Genomic DNA, 16,485 nt, shown 5'->3' with positions numbered 1-16,485 from the left:
GGGGGGGGGGGCTTGGGTGCCCTCAGCAGCTCTTGAAACTTTGGAATAAATAGCTTTGCAATAACCGTGCCTGAGAGTCTTGTTAACAATATTTGCTTATTTATCTGGCCAGGGCGACTTCTTTTATATTTTATATTTTTATTTATTTTATATTGTTAATTTTAATTTTATATTGTTATTTTTGTATTTTATTGTATTTTATTGTGTTTGTAAGCCGCCCCGAGGCTTCGGCAAGGGGCGGCATAGAAATGTTCTAATAATAATAATAATAATAAAAATAGTGTATCACATTTGGGCAGTACAGGTTGGCATTCAAATCCCAGCTCAAGCTGAGAGGTGGAGCTTGGTTCTCAATTCCCTTTCAGTCAAATGGAGGCTGCTGCACCCGGATCAGCAATTATTTCCCAGTCATCCCATGGGATAACAGGCTGGAAATGCGTGGACCAGGGCTGTAAGACCCAACTTTCAGGGGCCTTCGAGTCAAATCCTTCTGTTAGAGTTGCCTTGCTCTGCATACTCTCTACATTTCTCCAAACATTCCTCTTATTAAAATCTGGAGTCTCAACCGGCAGTACGCGGGGTGGCTTTTTCTGAAAAAGTCCATATTCCGTGGATTTTGATGCCAAGCAAGCAATTAACCAGAAGACCACACTTAAACTTTATCTCTTGACCGGGTCTCTTCTGACACTGCTTCACCAAGAGTTTGTGGTGGCTGCTGACTTCATCAGCAAGTCATCAGAAGTTCAAAGTCTATCTCAGCAGCGACAGGATGTGCCCACAATGCATTCCCCAGAGACAATAACATGCCAAGAGCACAAGAAGACTAGCAGGACTAGAAGCTTGATGCTCGGCTAAAGCTTGTCAAGCAATGGGACTGGAGAGAACCTTCTCCGCCTCACCAGGGCTGGCAGGCTGGGCATTCAGCGCCAGACCAGTGGCTTTATACCCAGCGTAAGGTAGCTTTCTTTGTCGGCATCTTCTGGCAGACCGCTTGGTCGACGTTGCCAAGCTGACCCTCCCTGGTGTTCCCATGTGTATTGTGTTTTTCCCTCTCCCTCTGGCCCCTGCTCAGCTTCCACCCCACCTGCTGACCCCACGGCCCCCTCTGCATGGTATTCAGTCCAAAGGCGCAGGGGGAAAACTACAAAGCAAAAAGAAACGGAACCTATCCAGGGCCAAGCCATTATCAGAAGATACCAGTCCAGAGAAGGCGCTGTTTGGACAGCCTCTGACCCTGTGCCCCCACCTGCATTACCGAGCAAATATTTGTCCGAGTCTGAACAAAGTTAGCATTTCTAAAGAACCTTTGAAAAATATTACAGAGCTGTTGCTGTTTTCCCCACTCTGCTCCTTGAATTGGCTTCTGCAGAGAGATTTGTCATCTGGTCAAAACACTCGCCGCATTCAGAAGGTGAGAGGATGAAGCACCTGGCTTGTCTCCTCCTGTTCCTTGCTTCAGAAATATGGAGTTTCGACTTAATCGTGGAAGAAAATCCAGAGGTAAGCCTCCGCTGGGAGCTGCACCTTCAGCATCTGCCTGGCCCGACCTTTAAGTCAGTGGAACTGTGAACAGTTTAAGAAAAAGGGTTCTGTATTTTGCCTCCTCTTCTTTTCCAGGGTTTTAAAATTACATTTTAACCAGTCTTCATCAGTTGGTTACTCAAATAGCAGCATTATTCTACACAGGTTCATTCAGGCATAAGCCCCACTGTGTTCAAGGGAATTTATATAAGCATATATAAGATGGCAACCGAAGGGTTTAGTTTATGGTGTCTAGATTTAGTCACTTTGGGAAAAGTCTTGATGTGATAGGCCCAAGGCAAGCTTAAGGGTTTTCCACTGATCTCTAGCCTACTACCATTTTATTGATTGATTTAAAACTTCTCAGGAGACTCAGAGGGGATCTGTTGGTGACATACAGGTATGTGAGGGGGTGTCACATGGAGTTGGGTAGAGACCTGTTCTCCCCTGCAGAGGAGGGTGGGATGCACTCCAACAGAGCCAAGCTCAAGGAATCACAGTTCAGTTTGGATGCCAGGAAATACTTCCTGATGTTAGGACCCCAAGGGCAGGGAATGGACTTCCATGGGAGTTGGTTGAACCATCGGGTGTTCAAGGATAGGCATATGGTAGGCATGTCATGAGTGGAGCTGGCTGGAGCCAGGGGTCAGACTAGATGGCCCTAGAAGCCCCTTCTGACTTGCTCTGTTTCTATGTTTCTTTATACCATCCCATTACAGATGTTTTGGGATGGTTTACAACACCATTAATAAAATAGAATAAAAATAGACATAAGCGTAGGAGTGGCACAACACCTGATAGTATAAAACTACCAATTAAAACAAATTAGCAATTAAAGTATTGGGAGAATAAAACAGTTTTCACCTGATGCTGGAAGGAAAGAAGCATGGGCCCCAGGCAAACCTCTCCGGGGTGCATTGTCCACAGTTACAAGGAGCTGATAGTAGTTCAAGGTTTCCCCACCCTGTTTTGTATCACAGCCCTGTAAGGTAGGTCAGCCTAAGAAAAGTGACTGCCCAGAAGTGACTGAGATTCATGGCCTGAGGCAAAGATTTGAACCTTGATCGCTCCAATTCAGGTCCCTTTCCAGCACAATGTTTTCTTTCAATTTTTCTGGTTCTGGTGAAATGCTGCATGTAGGGACGGAATGGAAAAAACTCTCAAAATGCGCATTTTTGATTGCGGTTGTTACCTGGTCCATCTTCCATGGGGTCTGCTGCATTTTTATCCTCACAACCGCCGTGTAAGCAAGGTAAGACTGAGGCCTGGTGAGCCGAGATCGTCTCACGAACTCCACAGGTGAATAGAGATCGCACCGCACAGACTCACAACTGAGCTTAAAGCAAATCGTACCAAATGGTTTCTCATCTCAGCCTTCTTTCGGTCTCTCCCTTCCTGTCTTGAGGTCCTCATAGCACGCCATCTCCTGCGGTTGAACCACAGATGCAATTCATGTTCGCCCTGGCATTGCGGTGTTCTGTGGGCGAGAGATGTTTGCACGAGGAGCATCCACACTTCTGCTCCTGGGGCCCTTCACGTGGCACAGATACACCTTTCCAGCCCGCTTCCAGTTTCCCTGGAGACGCAGGCCTTCTCTCTTTGCCCTGCCCAGTCTTTCGCAGGAAACCTAGTATAAGCCAGCTTTTCCCAAACAACGGATGTCCACTTCGTGATGTTCCAACTATTCTGAGTGTAGCAGTCACCCCAAAACCTCCTGCTTGGGCTAGGAAAGGATTTTTCCTGGAACGCTCTGTAGGGTCAGTGCCAAAACGCTCAGCTAGAGGGTCCAACTCTGCACGAGGCAGGTGTCATTTCCTTTCCAGAGATAGCTTAGCTTCCTTTCCCAACAAACCTCGTGGTTTTGTGGTACAGGCTGACAGTGCCTGCAGCATCTCAGACCCATCATGATGAATGGACTACACAGCTGCCATCACTTCCTCTAATTCCCTTTTAAGGCTGCCTGAGCCGGTGGGCCGTCGCTCTGTTCCGCACTAGCAAACCCCATGGTTTATCTGTGCATAGCAAAACGTCTTTCCTTTATCTGTTCAGCCTCGTTGAAGGACCCCATTGGATCTAGTGGTATAAGAATACGCTCGATACACTTTTTCCATCCCCTAATTTTGTCACCCTTTCCCTTCCTCCCTCTCCTGCCTCCCAACCAACCCGCTCCCCGCTGCAACCCAATCTTGTAACCTTTCCGCAGAGGAATTGCTGGTTATTTTGGCTGTCCCTTTCTCCAGCCTTTTTTTGTGCAAAAGCTTCACGGTATTGCAGCGACAAAGAGCAATGTGTCCTGCATCGTGATGAACTCAGGTGGCCCACATGGGCTTGACCGTCCTTTGCTTCTGCGCCATGAAGTCTCAGGTAGCGCTTCTGAACCACCGTGCGCTACCTGAGCTCGTTGGGAACTCTCCTTACAGGATCTGGAAAGCTGGTTTGACTGGGAGGTGAACGGATTCTTTTCGAGATCCACTCCGCGGAATGGCAGGTACCAGGTACGGCAGCTCACGCGTTGATTTTACAAGGCACGAAGGGAGAACTGCAGGATGAGGGAGAAATGGACAGAGACCCCACCTTGTGAAGCATCTAGAGCAGCTTGGCCATAGCAGAAACACTGAAAAGGGATCTTTGGTTCCAAGCAGAAGAAGTCCTGGTATCCAGGTTTGCTTTACGGACGGACTTTTTCCACTGTCCGTCCATGGAATTCCACACAGCAGGATTGCCTAGGATTTCCTGTCCAACAGCTGCATCCAGACCTGATTCGCTTCAGCATGCCACCTCACAGCGTGCAATGGTGCGTGGCATCTCAGGCCAAATCTGGCCTGTGTGGGGTCCCACTCTGGACCTCGGGGGTCTCCGCGAAGGCCAGAGCCCTTCCCTCAGCCCCACTCACTTCTCCCCAACATCACTGGGTGTTCGCAGCTCTGCAGCTGGAAGAGTCTCTGCACAGCTGATGAGCAACAGCCAATCGCTTGTTCTGTATCGGGCCGAGCAAGTTTCTAGCCCTCTAGTCGAGAGACTGAAAGCTGATGACAGATGGGAAGCTTCTTGGAAGCATCCCAGGATTGATCACAGGTGCACATCCTCGACGTGAATTCTTTGCATGCATCTAGAATGGGGTTAAAGATCTTGTGGCTCCCCAGATGTTCTGACCTGCAGCTCCCACCAACGCCAGCCGGCACGGCCAAGTGAGGGACGAGGAATACCATGGGATGAAACGCTTGAACTCTCCCATGCTGGGAGGGCTCTGCACATCATGCGGGGAGATAAAATGGGCTAGTGGGACAATGACATCTGTGGTGCTGGGCATGCGCATGGTCATCCATGGCAAAGGGCAGGCCGGTACGGGGGCAACTTGATCCCCTCACTTGGATTTAATTCTGCATCTCTGGGATTAGGGGATGCAAGTCAAGTTAGGATCTCTCTCTCTCTCTCTCTGCTCTGTGTCTATTAAACTCCCTAGGAAATCAGCCACACCTTTTTTTGTATTTAGTTATTTTAGCAGGACTGCCCCGTTGAAGATATCCAAATATTCTTTAGGACTGCCATAGCTAAGTGATCATTATTCATTTCATTTGTTTTCTGCCCAAGAGCTGAGTTTCTCTGGGCCATTCATAGCAATTCATCAGAAGTACCGTGATAAAACAGATAATAACTACAAAACTAAGAAAACATGTGGATGCTATAGAATACAGCATAAAAGGCCAACACAAAGTTTCAGTAACCATTAAAACAACTTCACAAAAAACTAGGCTTTTTAATTATGCCTCTTGCATGAAGTCGTGGCATCCAAGAACGCTCCTTTTCTGGCATAAGAAGCCAGTCAAATGTTCTTGCATTTTTGAATCAATTCCAGCAGCAATTCTTCTGTTCATGCTGCTGAGCCCCAGATGGGGGAAGAGTGACAGCTGAGCAGCTGGGGATAATGGGGGCCATAGCCAAGGACAACAAAAGGGCGCTGAGAAAGAGAAGAGGCATATGTGAACCAGCAAATCAAGTTTGTGGGTGCTCTCCAAATTCTCCCGGGAAGTTCATTCAGACTCAGCTCTTTGTCAGCTAGCAAGTACTGGGATTTTCTCCTTTGCTTAGGACCATCCTCATGCATTCCCATGCACATTTCCCAAAAGTACAGATCAACGGTGCACATCTTTGTAACATACACATTTTCCACCAATTGATTAGAGCATATTCATGCACATTTCTCCAGAGTGTGCATTTTTTCATGCACAGCTTTCAAAAACATGCATGCTGTTGAATGCATTGGGGGGGGGGGGTCCACAAATCTCATGGCAAATTGGGAAATAAGTTGTATCTTAGTCTGCATTAGGTCCAGAAAGTGTGAACTGGGTAAAATCCTTATTCAGAAATGGTCTGAACAGAATTACTCATCTATCCCACGCTGTCCCTGGAGCGATTTGTGTCCACATCAAGTCCACTGTCTTTAATCCAAAGTCTTCTAGGCATCCAGTCTCATTGCCTTGGTCTTTCTTTGTTTTATTTCCTAGAGAAGCACACCCAGCAACGATGACTCCGGAGAATCGGTGAGCGTTCCTGTTGTTTATCCCTCTTTCTCTTCTGCAGAATCAACCCACTCAAGTTAACCATTACCTGAAGATCAATCCTACCATTTGCTAATGGCTGGGGGGGGGGGTCCCTTCCCACAACCCTGCCAGAGAGCTGAGATATTAACCAGAAGGGCCTTTTCAAACAGTTTCCTTCTCTTGCACAATATTGTCACAGGGGGCCGGAATGGAGACTGACCGCCCGTCTCGCTTAGGGGAAAACAAGCCGATTGTGTTTCTCGAAGCTGTGGGTCCATGCTTGCTTTGATGATGAGTCTGTAAGGGGGCAAGTCACCTGCTTGGAGGAAGGGACTGGGGTCCCAGCAATTCAGCCTTGGCTCTCTGGAGTTCCCCAGACTGCCTGTGTAGTTTCCTTCACACACGCCCCTTGACCCACCCCACCCCACCTCATCATCGCAGAGAGCAACAGCTTCAGCTGGTTTCGTGGCTGGTGGTAAAGAAAGAGAACCTGCTTTTGAGATTCCCCCTGATCATAATCATGCTAGATGACCTGAGTGCTCTCTCTGTGGGTGATGCAGAAATTTCAGCCAGTACAAAAGTGACTGCTAGCATTCCGGCAGGTCCAGCCCGTCTGATCTTATTCCACTAATGCAGTTCCAAAAGGTTCGGGCTGCTTCTTTGTTTATGTGCTCATTGAAAAGATTGGTTTTAACTTCTGCAGCTGCGACTTTGCGCATGTTTAAGTAGGAAAAAGGGTGGCTGGGAAGCTCTGGGAGCTGTAAGATTGTTCAGGCTAAATGTGCATCGGATTTTTTCCAAACTGCTAAGCTTAAAGATAAGAAGCCTAAGAAGGGAGGTGAGCAAGAGTTGAGTGTGCGTCACCGACCCCTGGAACTTGGACTGAGGACCTGCACACATCCCCTGGTCACCACCGTTTTCCCTGATGCACCAAAATGTGTGGGATTTTTATTTGAGTTATGCTCATCCCTTTAAAATATGCACATGTGCATATTGATCAGTGTGCTTGCATATTTTATGTAAATGTGTTTCCTCTCTTTGAGAAGTGCAAAAGCAGCCACCCAACCTGGAAGGGTCTCCCAGGCATTGACGGAAACCTGGGTCTGCCGTCACGTGCCACTGATCTCTTTGTACAGCCTGATGCCTTTTGTATTTGCTGAGATTTCTTGGAATGTTCAAAAAATAGGTGGAAGGATGCCCTGCTCCAGAGTGGGATCCCCCCCCCCCACCCGGCACCTTCTTTTGGGTACTCTGCCTTGCACCTGGGCTCTGGGGAAGTTGTGCTTGAGTCTTCTCATTTCGCCCTCACCATGGCAGCCATTTTAGGCACGGGCAAACCCCACCCCATGGTAGCTATTTTGTGAGAGTGCCCGCAAGATTCTTTCAACATCCCAAGTGCACCCGCTTCCCCCCAAAAGTTGAGGACCCTGTCAGTCAGTCAGTCAATCATAGTTCTCACTGTTTAGAGGACAAACTGAACTATGCTTTGACCTGTGAGCGGAGCCGGCTGCAGTCGGGGGTCAGACTGGATGGCCTGGAGACCCCTTCTGACTCGCTCTGCTTCTGAGTTTAGGGGGTGGTACACATAAGAAATGTCATTATTTTTCATTGGTTCTCTTGAAAGTTCTGCCTCCCTTTATACCTTTCCTCAGTCCCACTCCCTCGTCCCTTGACTCATACTTCGAGTCCTTCCTCAGAGCTTGCTGCGCTCTTGCTTCCCGGTCCTTCTGGCTGGATCGCAGAACAGGGAGCTGGAAGGGAGCAGAGGCCCATCAGGCCCAACCCCGCTGGCTTGCCCTATTGTTCTTATCGAAGGGCTTCCTCCCCCTGCTGAAAGAGGACACTCCAGCTTGCTCGAAGCCCGCTGGCCACCACTGCTCCTAAGAATGGCCCCTGGATGGAGACTGGAGGTCGGCTGAGTGGCGTCCATGCGGCATCTTCATGATGAACTTCACCCAACGTCCTGCTGGATCCAGACACTGGATCTAGTTGATGGATATCGAGAGCTGCCTTTGCACTCCTCAGGGAAGCCCCTTGCCGCAGATCTCAGCCTTCTCTTGACGCTCCCACTGTCGCTCGATCCTTCTAGGTTACGGGCGAGGACAACATAATCCTCCACAGCTACAAGGTCAAGTCCACCATCACATCGCGCCTGGCCAACACGATGGTTCAGAGCAGAGTGGAAAACGGCGCCAGGCACCCTCAGAACCTGGTCTTCGACGTGCAGATCCCCAAAGGGGCCTTCATCCACAATTTCACCATGTGAGTAAGGGCAACAGCGGCAGGCTCGGCGCAGAACGTTTGGCCTTGTGCTTTCTCAGCTTGCTCACTGCACGTAGGTGGAGCAACCAGCCATCTGGGGGCAGGCAACCACGGCGGATGCTTATGGTCCATAGAGGAGATGTGGGCAGGGAGAGAGAACGCAGGCAGACGGTCGAGATTCAGATCTCCGTTCTCCAAAAGCCCTGTTGGGATCTGCCCCTCCAAGCATTCCTGGGATGCCTCACAGGCTAGGCCTGGTCTTCCAAAGAAAGAAGGAATCTGCAGGCGCTTGTGGACTCCTGGTTGCACAACCACTAAGCTTCTTCCGTGTGAGCACAGCAGACCAAACGGCAGCTGCAGCTGGTGTGGAAGAGGGTCTTAGCTTGCACGGCCGTCACGGAGGTTTGCCAGGAAAGCAGGGCAGCTCCTGTGGAAGCCCCTCACAGCCCGCCTTCTTCGGCCTCTGCTGCAGCTGCTCTCGCAGTGACTGCTGGCGGGTGTGCCAGCACTGGTGGGCATGTTTGCCTGGAACGTGCACCCTGGGCCACTACCGGGAAAGCCGGAGTCCGAGGAGCTGAGCCCAGGGGATCCGACAGACTCCCACCCCTGGGTGGATTCCCCACGCAATCCTTCCTCTCCACAGTACATGCCAATGTCCCTTCTGCAGAGGTAGCTGGTGTCTCACTCACTTTGGGATCCAGTGCTCTTGTTTCCTCAACCCGAAAGGAAAACTTTCCAGAACTTCTGGTTTCAGCTCAGCTTGCAGTTCAGGAAGCCCTGCATTTTCAACATGCATTTTTAAAGACTCACTGGGGCAGGCATCCCAACAAATTAAGCCGGGATTCGCTAATTCTGGACTTGCTCAGCCTGGATTTGCTGTGTGCTGGGGCCTGAGCAATCTGGTGTGGGTGCTTGTTGGAGTTACTGTACTTGGTGGGATTTCAGTAAATTATTGTGTGAGTTGTCCCTGGGTTTGCTAGCTTTTCATAGACCCGTTTAGTGATGTCTTCTCTGGGGCATTAGACAATTAGACTGCAGTCGTGTATTGTAACGAACTGGGACGCACTGAAGCTACTGAGGCTTATGCCCCTATTGAGGCTGGACAGAGAAATGCTATTTTATTTATGGGATAAGCCTTCAGGAATGGTCGGTCAGAGAACTGTGGAAGGCTCTGTTTTTGTAGTTTTATTGCCCAACTATCTTGGGGAAATGGGACTAAGTACAGATATCTTTGGAATGCACATGATTCCATATCTGGGCTGTGTGTGTGTGTGTGTGTGTGTGAGAGAGAGAGAGAGAGAGAGAGCGCGAGAGCGCGTCAAGGGTGAATGAATGTCAGTTTTAGTTTCTCGTTTTTCAGTCTTGAATTTGTTTTATCTCAGGCTTTCGAAATTATATCTGAACATGATTTTCTCTGATGTATGCATTTTATACAGTGACCGAATTTATGCATTGCAAAATTCAGAGCAGTGCAAATTTTGAAAGATAACTGAGTTTTGAAAGATAACAGAGAGTGGTTGGGAATGTGCAAAATTGGGCAAGATTCCATCAAAGTGCAAAGGGAATGAATTTCTCCCGTGTGTGTGTGTGTGTGTTCTTTCAAACTGCAGGGTTTCTTGAAAGATATTTGCAAGAAAGGAGCTATATTAGCTAATGCAGCAAGATAAAAATCCAGTGAATCGAGCAATCATATTTCTTGTTCTCAATTCTCCTTTCTCCTGGGGCTTCTTGGATGTCCCGCTGCCCTCATTTCACTGTTCTTTTGACCCTGGGTAGCTCTGACTTGGTTTCTGTCCCACAGGAATGTCAACGGCATCACATTCACAAGTTCGGTTAAGGAGAAATCTTCAGCCAGAAGCCAGTACGCGCAAGCCAGAGCCAAAGGCAAAGCTGCTGGGATACTCAGGTACGGTGAGCGGCCCCTTCATCTCAGAGCTGCTGAACTTCCTTCAGGCATTCAGTTCCCAAGGGGTGGGTGGAGTCAGCAGCAAGGGGGCGGGGCCAAAGGTGCCACCGTTTCATCGGCATGCCAGCCTTTTAGAATAGTGGGGAAACGGCGCAGACGCCAGGAGCCCCCCAGTGACCGGTGGCTGGGGACAAGAGGGCGGGGCCTGGAGAAGGGGGGGTCCATCTGGGGACCCTCATAGGGATGGCTCGTGGAGGCACAGCTTGGGACTGCCAGCATGAGGGTCTGCAGCCCTGTTCTGCATCCATTCTGCAGCCCTTCCAGGAGGCAGTCAGACTCTTCTAGGGAAAGTGCCAAGAAAGAGGAAGCCCAGCCACGAGGGGACGCTTTTTCTCGCCCCCACAGCTGGATAGTGGCTGTGCATGGCTCCCGTGGTTCCTGGGTTACCATGGTCTGCCTGACAGACAAGCCAGTGGTTTCTGTGCTGCTGTGGTTTCCATCTTCCCACTGTTGTGAAATATTCCAGCAGCCACTGTGCCTGAAATTCAGTCCCCGGGTGCATTACTTCCTGCCTATGTTGGCTACTTTTTCCTCATTGGTCCACACATAGAGGCTGGATGGCTGGAGCGGCTCCTGCAGCTGCCACTCTTTCCAGAGGACTCTGTGGTAGTTGCATGCCAAGGCTGTGGAAGCCATGATCCTTCATTCAGATAGGGATGCACGAGGAATCTGGGGCTGGGAATCCATCAGATTGTCTTCCTTGGACTTTGTAGTGGCCATGGGTCCAACTTCCTGATGGGCATACCCGGCATTCGGGGTGCTTGCCAAGGACCAAGCCCTTGACTGCACAAGCAATGCCCATCTTCTGTGCCTGGTGCAGCCACCACTGGCTGGAATGGACACGGAAGAAACTGGGTTACTGGGGCCACCAGGAATGGCACCCCCCACAAGCAGCACCTGTCCCTGCCCCTTTGGGCAGCCACAGCCGATGTGGAAGGACCCAGCCGTGCAGCTGGGACTCTGCAGGTGCTCATGGGCTTCCTCTTGGCTCGGCTCACTTTGCAGGGCCGGGCTGAGCAGGAGAGGACGTCCACGGGTGCTGGAGGGATGGACCCCGAAAGGGCTCCTCCCCTCCCTAGGCTCGGCCAGTACAGAAGCCGTGGTGGTATGAAGAAACCATCAGACAAAGCGGTGTTTCTTATTGTGGTTTCTAAAGGCCAGATTTACCACGGTGAAATGTCACAATGAGCTCAGACAATGCAACAAGCCAACAGAGTTAAAAGTGCAGGGTGTGATTTTCATTCTGGTCATAGCTAGGGAAGGAAGGGATACACACAGTAATTTCAATAACAGTTGTTCAGTCCCACATCTGTAATTTAACTAACAAAAATTGGAAGCTTTTGCTGCCATTTGAGTATGTATTTAGGTATTTTGAATTTGAGGGGTACAATCCGTTTCTGGACCTCATTTTAATTGGGCCTCTATCCCCATCTTTAAAATCACAACACCCACTGTGGGAAGATTCAGTCATGTTTCATTCTGGTGGCATGTGAAGGTGTCGCCTTTGTTTGCGTTCTTCACGTGGTTTTGCATGTCGATCACTGAATTCAGGAGCAATGACCTTGACATGGAGAACTTCAAAGCTGAACTGAATGTCCCAGGAGGAACCAAAGTGCAGTTTGAAATTCATTACCAGCAGCCAATCCGGAGGAAATTGTCCACTTACGAGCACGTTGTCCCTCTGCAGCCGGGCAGGCTGGCCAAACAACTGGAGGTAAAGAAAAATAAGTGGCTCGAACAGCCGTTGGGGAGCAGTGCTTCCTGCCGTCGGCCTGCCTTCCCCAGCTGAGGGCTCTCCAGCCAGGATGGGCTGCCGCCTGGCTTGTGGCCAGGTTACCTGAAGGACTGTCTCCTTCCATACACCCCTGCCCAGACAAAGCTCATTCTCAGAGGTCTTCTTCTGGGTGCCCCCTGAAAGAGGGGAGCTGAATGATGCTGAGCAAAGGGCTTTTTAGTGGTGGCACCTCAGAAGCGCAGGCCTTCCCCAGAAGGCTCAATGTACACCTTGATGAGCTCGACTTATGCCTTATACTTGATGGGATACACAAGCATTCGGCACGGAATGACTTTTCTGTCAACATTTCTGCGTGTGTGTAGCATATGAATCAGATTTTCCCTTAAGTAATGCCCAGAAGTCTTTGCCCCTGTTCATGTGAATCACAACACGGTGGAGACTGTTTAATTGTTTGTTATGAGAGCCACCTTTTGATCCGAGGAGTCCAGCGTGGCTCCCAGAGTCCTCCTCCTTTCCATTTTACCCTCATAAGAACCCTGTGAGGTAGGTTGGGCTGAGAGTCAGTGACTGGCCCAAAGTCCCCTGGGAGCTTCATGGCCGAGCGGGGACAAGTGCCCAGCTCTCCTGCATCTCATCCCAACACTCTAACCACGACACCACACTGCTTCTCATTCCCTAATCCTTTTTTCTGAGATCCATTCTGTATTTCTCCAAAACAGTGCAGTCCTCGCTCAACAGGCCAAACATGGACTGGAGCCCAAGTCTCCCAAAAACCTGGGAGTGCCCGTCCATCACTCTAACCACTATGCCTCACTGGCTTTGGGCAGAGTCAAACCATTGGTCCATCCAGCCCAGACATACCTACCCTGACTGGGAACAGCACAGCAGAATCATCCCAGCCCCGTGGTTTGCAGAGAGAGAGAGAAAGCTCCATCCACTAGATTCTTCTGTATTCTCATTGCCATCCTCCTGTGCCACAATCCTTACAGGTGGACATTCGCATTATCGAACCCCAGGGAATTAACTTCGTCCACATTCCCAACGCGCTTGGTGAGCATTTTGCAGGGATTGCTACCATCTCCAAAGGAGAGAAAAAGGTAACTGAGGGCAGAGATCTTGGTCCTTCCGAATTGCCCCCCTCACTTCCCAAGCAGGTTTTCGTTTCACTGGGATCTCACAGTCTGAACCCTCTGGCTCGAAGCTGGGGGGGAGTTGGAGAAATTCCATTGGCAGGAATTTCAGTACCAACTGGATGGATCAATCTCTCCAGGTCGCATATACAGATTGGAACAGAGGTACCCATCGGAGTATTCTCTGTATTTTCCTCTGTATTTTCTGATGCTGTTTCCAGTTCATTTTTTTAAAAAAATATTTCAGAATAGAAAAAAGGATGTGCAATTTGAGAGAAATGTCTAGAAAAGTGTATTTTGAGAGAAACTGCATTTTAAACTATGTATTGAATGCATTTTTTCATGCAGTTGTTTTCTTTAAAATGCAGAAAGGGGATTGGGGGTGAATTGGGGAGCAGAAAGTCATTTTTGAGGAGAGACTATTTAATCAAGAAACTAGCACAGGGGAAAATAGAGAACTCTCGGTCTCTCGCTCTGTCATCCCAACCCAATGTCTGGTTCCTAGGAAGCATTGTTTTTGGGGGAAAAAACCCATCCCTATCAGAGATCCTGTGATGGCTCTCCCAACACTCTGTCCATGATGAGGGGATCTACGAGGTGTGAATGAGAATGAAGTCCCTGCACTCCAGAAGGGCTCTGTGAAGGGAGAAGCTGGCCAAGGCCACTCGGGGTGGGGTGCCAGGCGCACGTGAGAACACTCACCAGCTGCACGCCAGCCCTGCCAGAGTCAAGTCTTTCTCTTTTGTGACACCCTGTTCACGTGCCTCGTATTAAGAAAAATGCAAGTGCGTTTGGAGCAGCGGCATGTGAGAACATTATGTGAAATTAGGTAAAAGTGCATCAGAAACTTTGGAAATGGAGAGGAAAGCTTATGGAGAAGCTGCGCTATCACCTGCACAAGTGTTTCGACGGCACAAGTTGAGATCGGCTCAATGCGGATCCTTCGTCATGACAACGCACGGAGCCACAGCGCTTGGGCTGTCAGAGAGTTTTTGGCTGAAAACACCTCACGGCGCTTCCCCATCCACCCTACATCCCCGACTTGGCTCCTTGCGGCTTTTGCATCTTCCCAAACTGGAAGAATGGTGTGAAAGGACACCATTTTGGCAGTGTGGATAACGTCCGAAGAGCCACTATGCAGACTCTGAATGCCATCCCACTGGAAGACTTCGGGGGATGCTACAAAGACTGGAAAAATTGCTGGGAGCGTTGAGTACACTTGCAAAGTGCATTCTTTGAAGGAGACAATGTTCAATTGCAGAAATTTCCAGTAAAAGGATCTTTAAAATATCATTCTCATTACTTTCTGGACACACCTTGTATTCTGGTGCATTAAGAATGATGAAAACAATTTTTTCACTGGGGTTCATAAAGGAGAAAACATGGTCTTCAAGAGGCTAGCAAGCCTGAAAGTCCTGGAAGTGAGACCAGAGAGGTAGGAAGAAGTGGAAGACCAAGAGGAAGTGGCTAAGAGGAAGTTTCCTGGAAGTGACTTGCTAGACTGCAGTGGAAGAGGGAATGGAAGGTGCCCAGAGAACATGGCCGTTCCCACTGGAGGCCCCCATTCCGATTGTGGGGGCAGATTTGGAAGGGGAGAGGCACCGAAGTCTGCACACCTGCCCCTGGATACATTCTGACCCTCCAAGATGAATTTTTGGACTGCTGGGAGGCAGGAGAGCTCTGCTCTACACGATTAAAGCACCACCAAGCGTTGACACAACTAGCTGTGATGTCATTTGCATCGTTAGCAGCTAAACGAATGGGTGTTTCAGCATCACAGTGTCAATTGAAAGTGTGGGTTTTGGTGGGTAATTTGTAGGTAAGATTTAATCCTTCAGCCCCTGCACTGCTAGTTAAAATGGGGAAAGATTCCTTCTCATGAAGACAGTGAGTGCTGAAGGACCAATCCAGATGGGGACCTCAGCAGGATTCAACCCCCTAACCACATCCCCTCCCTTCCCGTGCCGGCTAAGAATTCCTGCCTTCTGGATTAGCATTGGTGCAGTTGCTAATTGCATGCATGGCCCTTGGTAGCACTGCCCTAGGAAAATATTTATGGGGCAGACGGAAAAGCCTAATAATTGAATGGTTCGATCAATTAATCAATCAAGATCTGTCACTTCCAAATGGGGTTAATGCCAGGTGGAAAGAAAAAGAGAGATTTTTTAATGGCCGGGCAGATGCAGGTTTGCTGTCACATTTCGGCCGTGCCGAAGGCCAAGTGGCCGAGCTTGCCCTTGCCTGGGGAAGACCGTTCTCACGTGCGCTGCTCTCTGGCTCCTGGCAGGCACACATCTCCTTCAAGCCCACGGTGGCCCAGCAACGCAAGTGCTCCAACTGCTCCTTGACTGCAGTCGAGGGCAATTTTGTGGTGACGTATGACGTGAACAGAGATCGCAAAGCTGGGGAACTGGAGGTACGTCGGTTGGGCCAAGCAGTGGGGGCGAGGGGCAAGAAGGAAGGGGGCAAAGCAAGGAAGCCGGAGGTGGTGCCAGCAGGTCAGGGTAGCCAGGCGAGGTTGGCGCGGAGGCAGAGCGGAGCCTCCTCCATGCGGAGGAATTCCGTTCCGGAGACGCTCTCGGCGCCTGCATTCCAGCCATGTCATACCTGATTCCTCCCATGGATGCCACTATGACCTGTTGGGGAAATTTATTTATTGGAATGTTATAGTTGTGCTAATGTATAGATTGATAGGGTTATTTATAAAACTTTAAACTTTAAAATAAAGTTTTATTGCTGAGCTTTTAATATTTTGAGTTGTTGGATGCTGTTGTTCGGGTATTGTGAGCCGCATAGGAATGCTGTCAGTGGAATAGATGGCATAGAAATATTTCAATTAATAAATAACTATGTGGCCAATCTAGACTGCATACTGAAAAACAGAGACATCACCCTGCCAACAAAAGTACGCAGAGTCAAGGCTATGTTCTTCCCAGTTGCAATGTATGGCTGTGAAAGTTGGGCCATAAGGATGGCTGAGCACCGAAGGATTGAGACCTTTGAATTGTGGTGCTGGAGGAGACTCCTGAGAGTCCCTTGGACTGCAAGGCGATCCAAGGTCAGCCCTAGAGGAGATCAACCCCGACTGCTCTTTAGAAGGGCAGGTACTGAAGGTGAAACTCAAATACTTTGGCCACCTAATGAGAAGAACTCCCTGGAGAAGAGCCTGATGCTGGGAGCAATTGACGGCAAAAGGAGAAGGGGACGGCAGAGGATGAGGTGGCTGGATGGAGTCACTGAAGCAGTTGGTGTGAGCTTGAGTGGACTCCGGGGGATGGTGGAGGACAGGAAGCCCTGGAGGAATGTGGTCCCTGGGGTCGCGATGGGTCG

General features: G+C 49.6%; 2 protein-coding genes and 1 long non-coding RNA gene across 4 annotated transcripts in view; 1 reads left to right on the top strand and 2 right to left on the bottom strand.

Annotated features, from left to right (window-relative positions):
* Positions 1–8,684, bottom strand: part of ITIH5 (inter-alpha-trypsin inhibitor heavy chain 5) — a 61,101-nt gene extending 52,417 nt beyond the window's left edge. The window contains exons 1-2 of the mRNA XM_044428368.1: positions 8,674–8,684; positions 7,705–7,719 (exon numbers count right to left, since the gene is read on the bottom strand). The gene's annotated coding sequence lies outside the window, so the exon portion shown is untranslated. The remainder of the gene's footprint in view (positions 1–7,704; positions 7,720–8,673) is intronic.
* The window catches only part of ITIH2 (inter-alpha-trypsin inhibitor heavy chain 2), a 41,088-nt gene continuing 25,798 nt past the window's right edge, over positions 1,196–16,485 (top strand). For both annotated transcript variants that reach the window (XM_044428357.1, XM_044428349.1), the window contains exons 1-8: positions 1,196–1,500; positions 3,942–4,016; positions 6,027–6,062; positions 8,152–8,324; positions 10,126–10,230; positions 11,842–12,004; positions 13,015–13,122; positions 15,443–15,571. In XM_044428357.1, the coding sequence (XP_044284292.1) occupies positions 1,420–1,500; positions 3,942–4,016; positions 6,027–6,062; positions 8,152–8,324; positions 10,126–10,230; positions 11,842–12,004; positions 13,015–13,122; positions 15,443–15,571 (870 nt within the window). In that variant the 5' untranslated portion in view covers positions 1,196–1,419. The remainder of the gene's footprint in view (positions 1,501–3,941; positions 4,017–6,026; positions 6,063–8,151; positions 8,325–10,125; positions 10,231–11,841; positions 12,005–13,014; positions 13,123–15,442; positions 15,572–16,485) is intronic.
* LOC123022571 lies at positions 10,036–16,150 on the bottom strand. Its single transcript, XR_006414540.1, has 3 exons — positions 16,004–16,150; positions 15,222–15,229; positions 10,036–10,048 (listed from the first exon to the last, which is right to left on the bottom strand). It is a non-coding gene; the product is annotated as an uncharacterized LOC123022571 (long non-coding RNA).

Source organism: Varanus komodoensis, unplaced genomic scaffold (genome assembly GCF_004798865.1).
Source record: "Varanus komodoensis strain SLA01 unplaced genomic scaffold, ASM479886v1 scaffold1, whole genome shotgun sequence".
Taxonomy (NCBI): Eukaryota; Metazoa; Chordata; class Lepidosauria; order Squamata; family Varanidae; genus Varanus; species Varanus komodoensis.
Note: the sequence above shows the minus strand (reverse complement) of the source record. Positions and strands in the feature narration are given on the sequence as shown.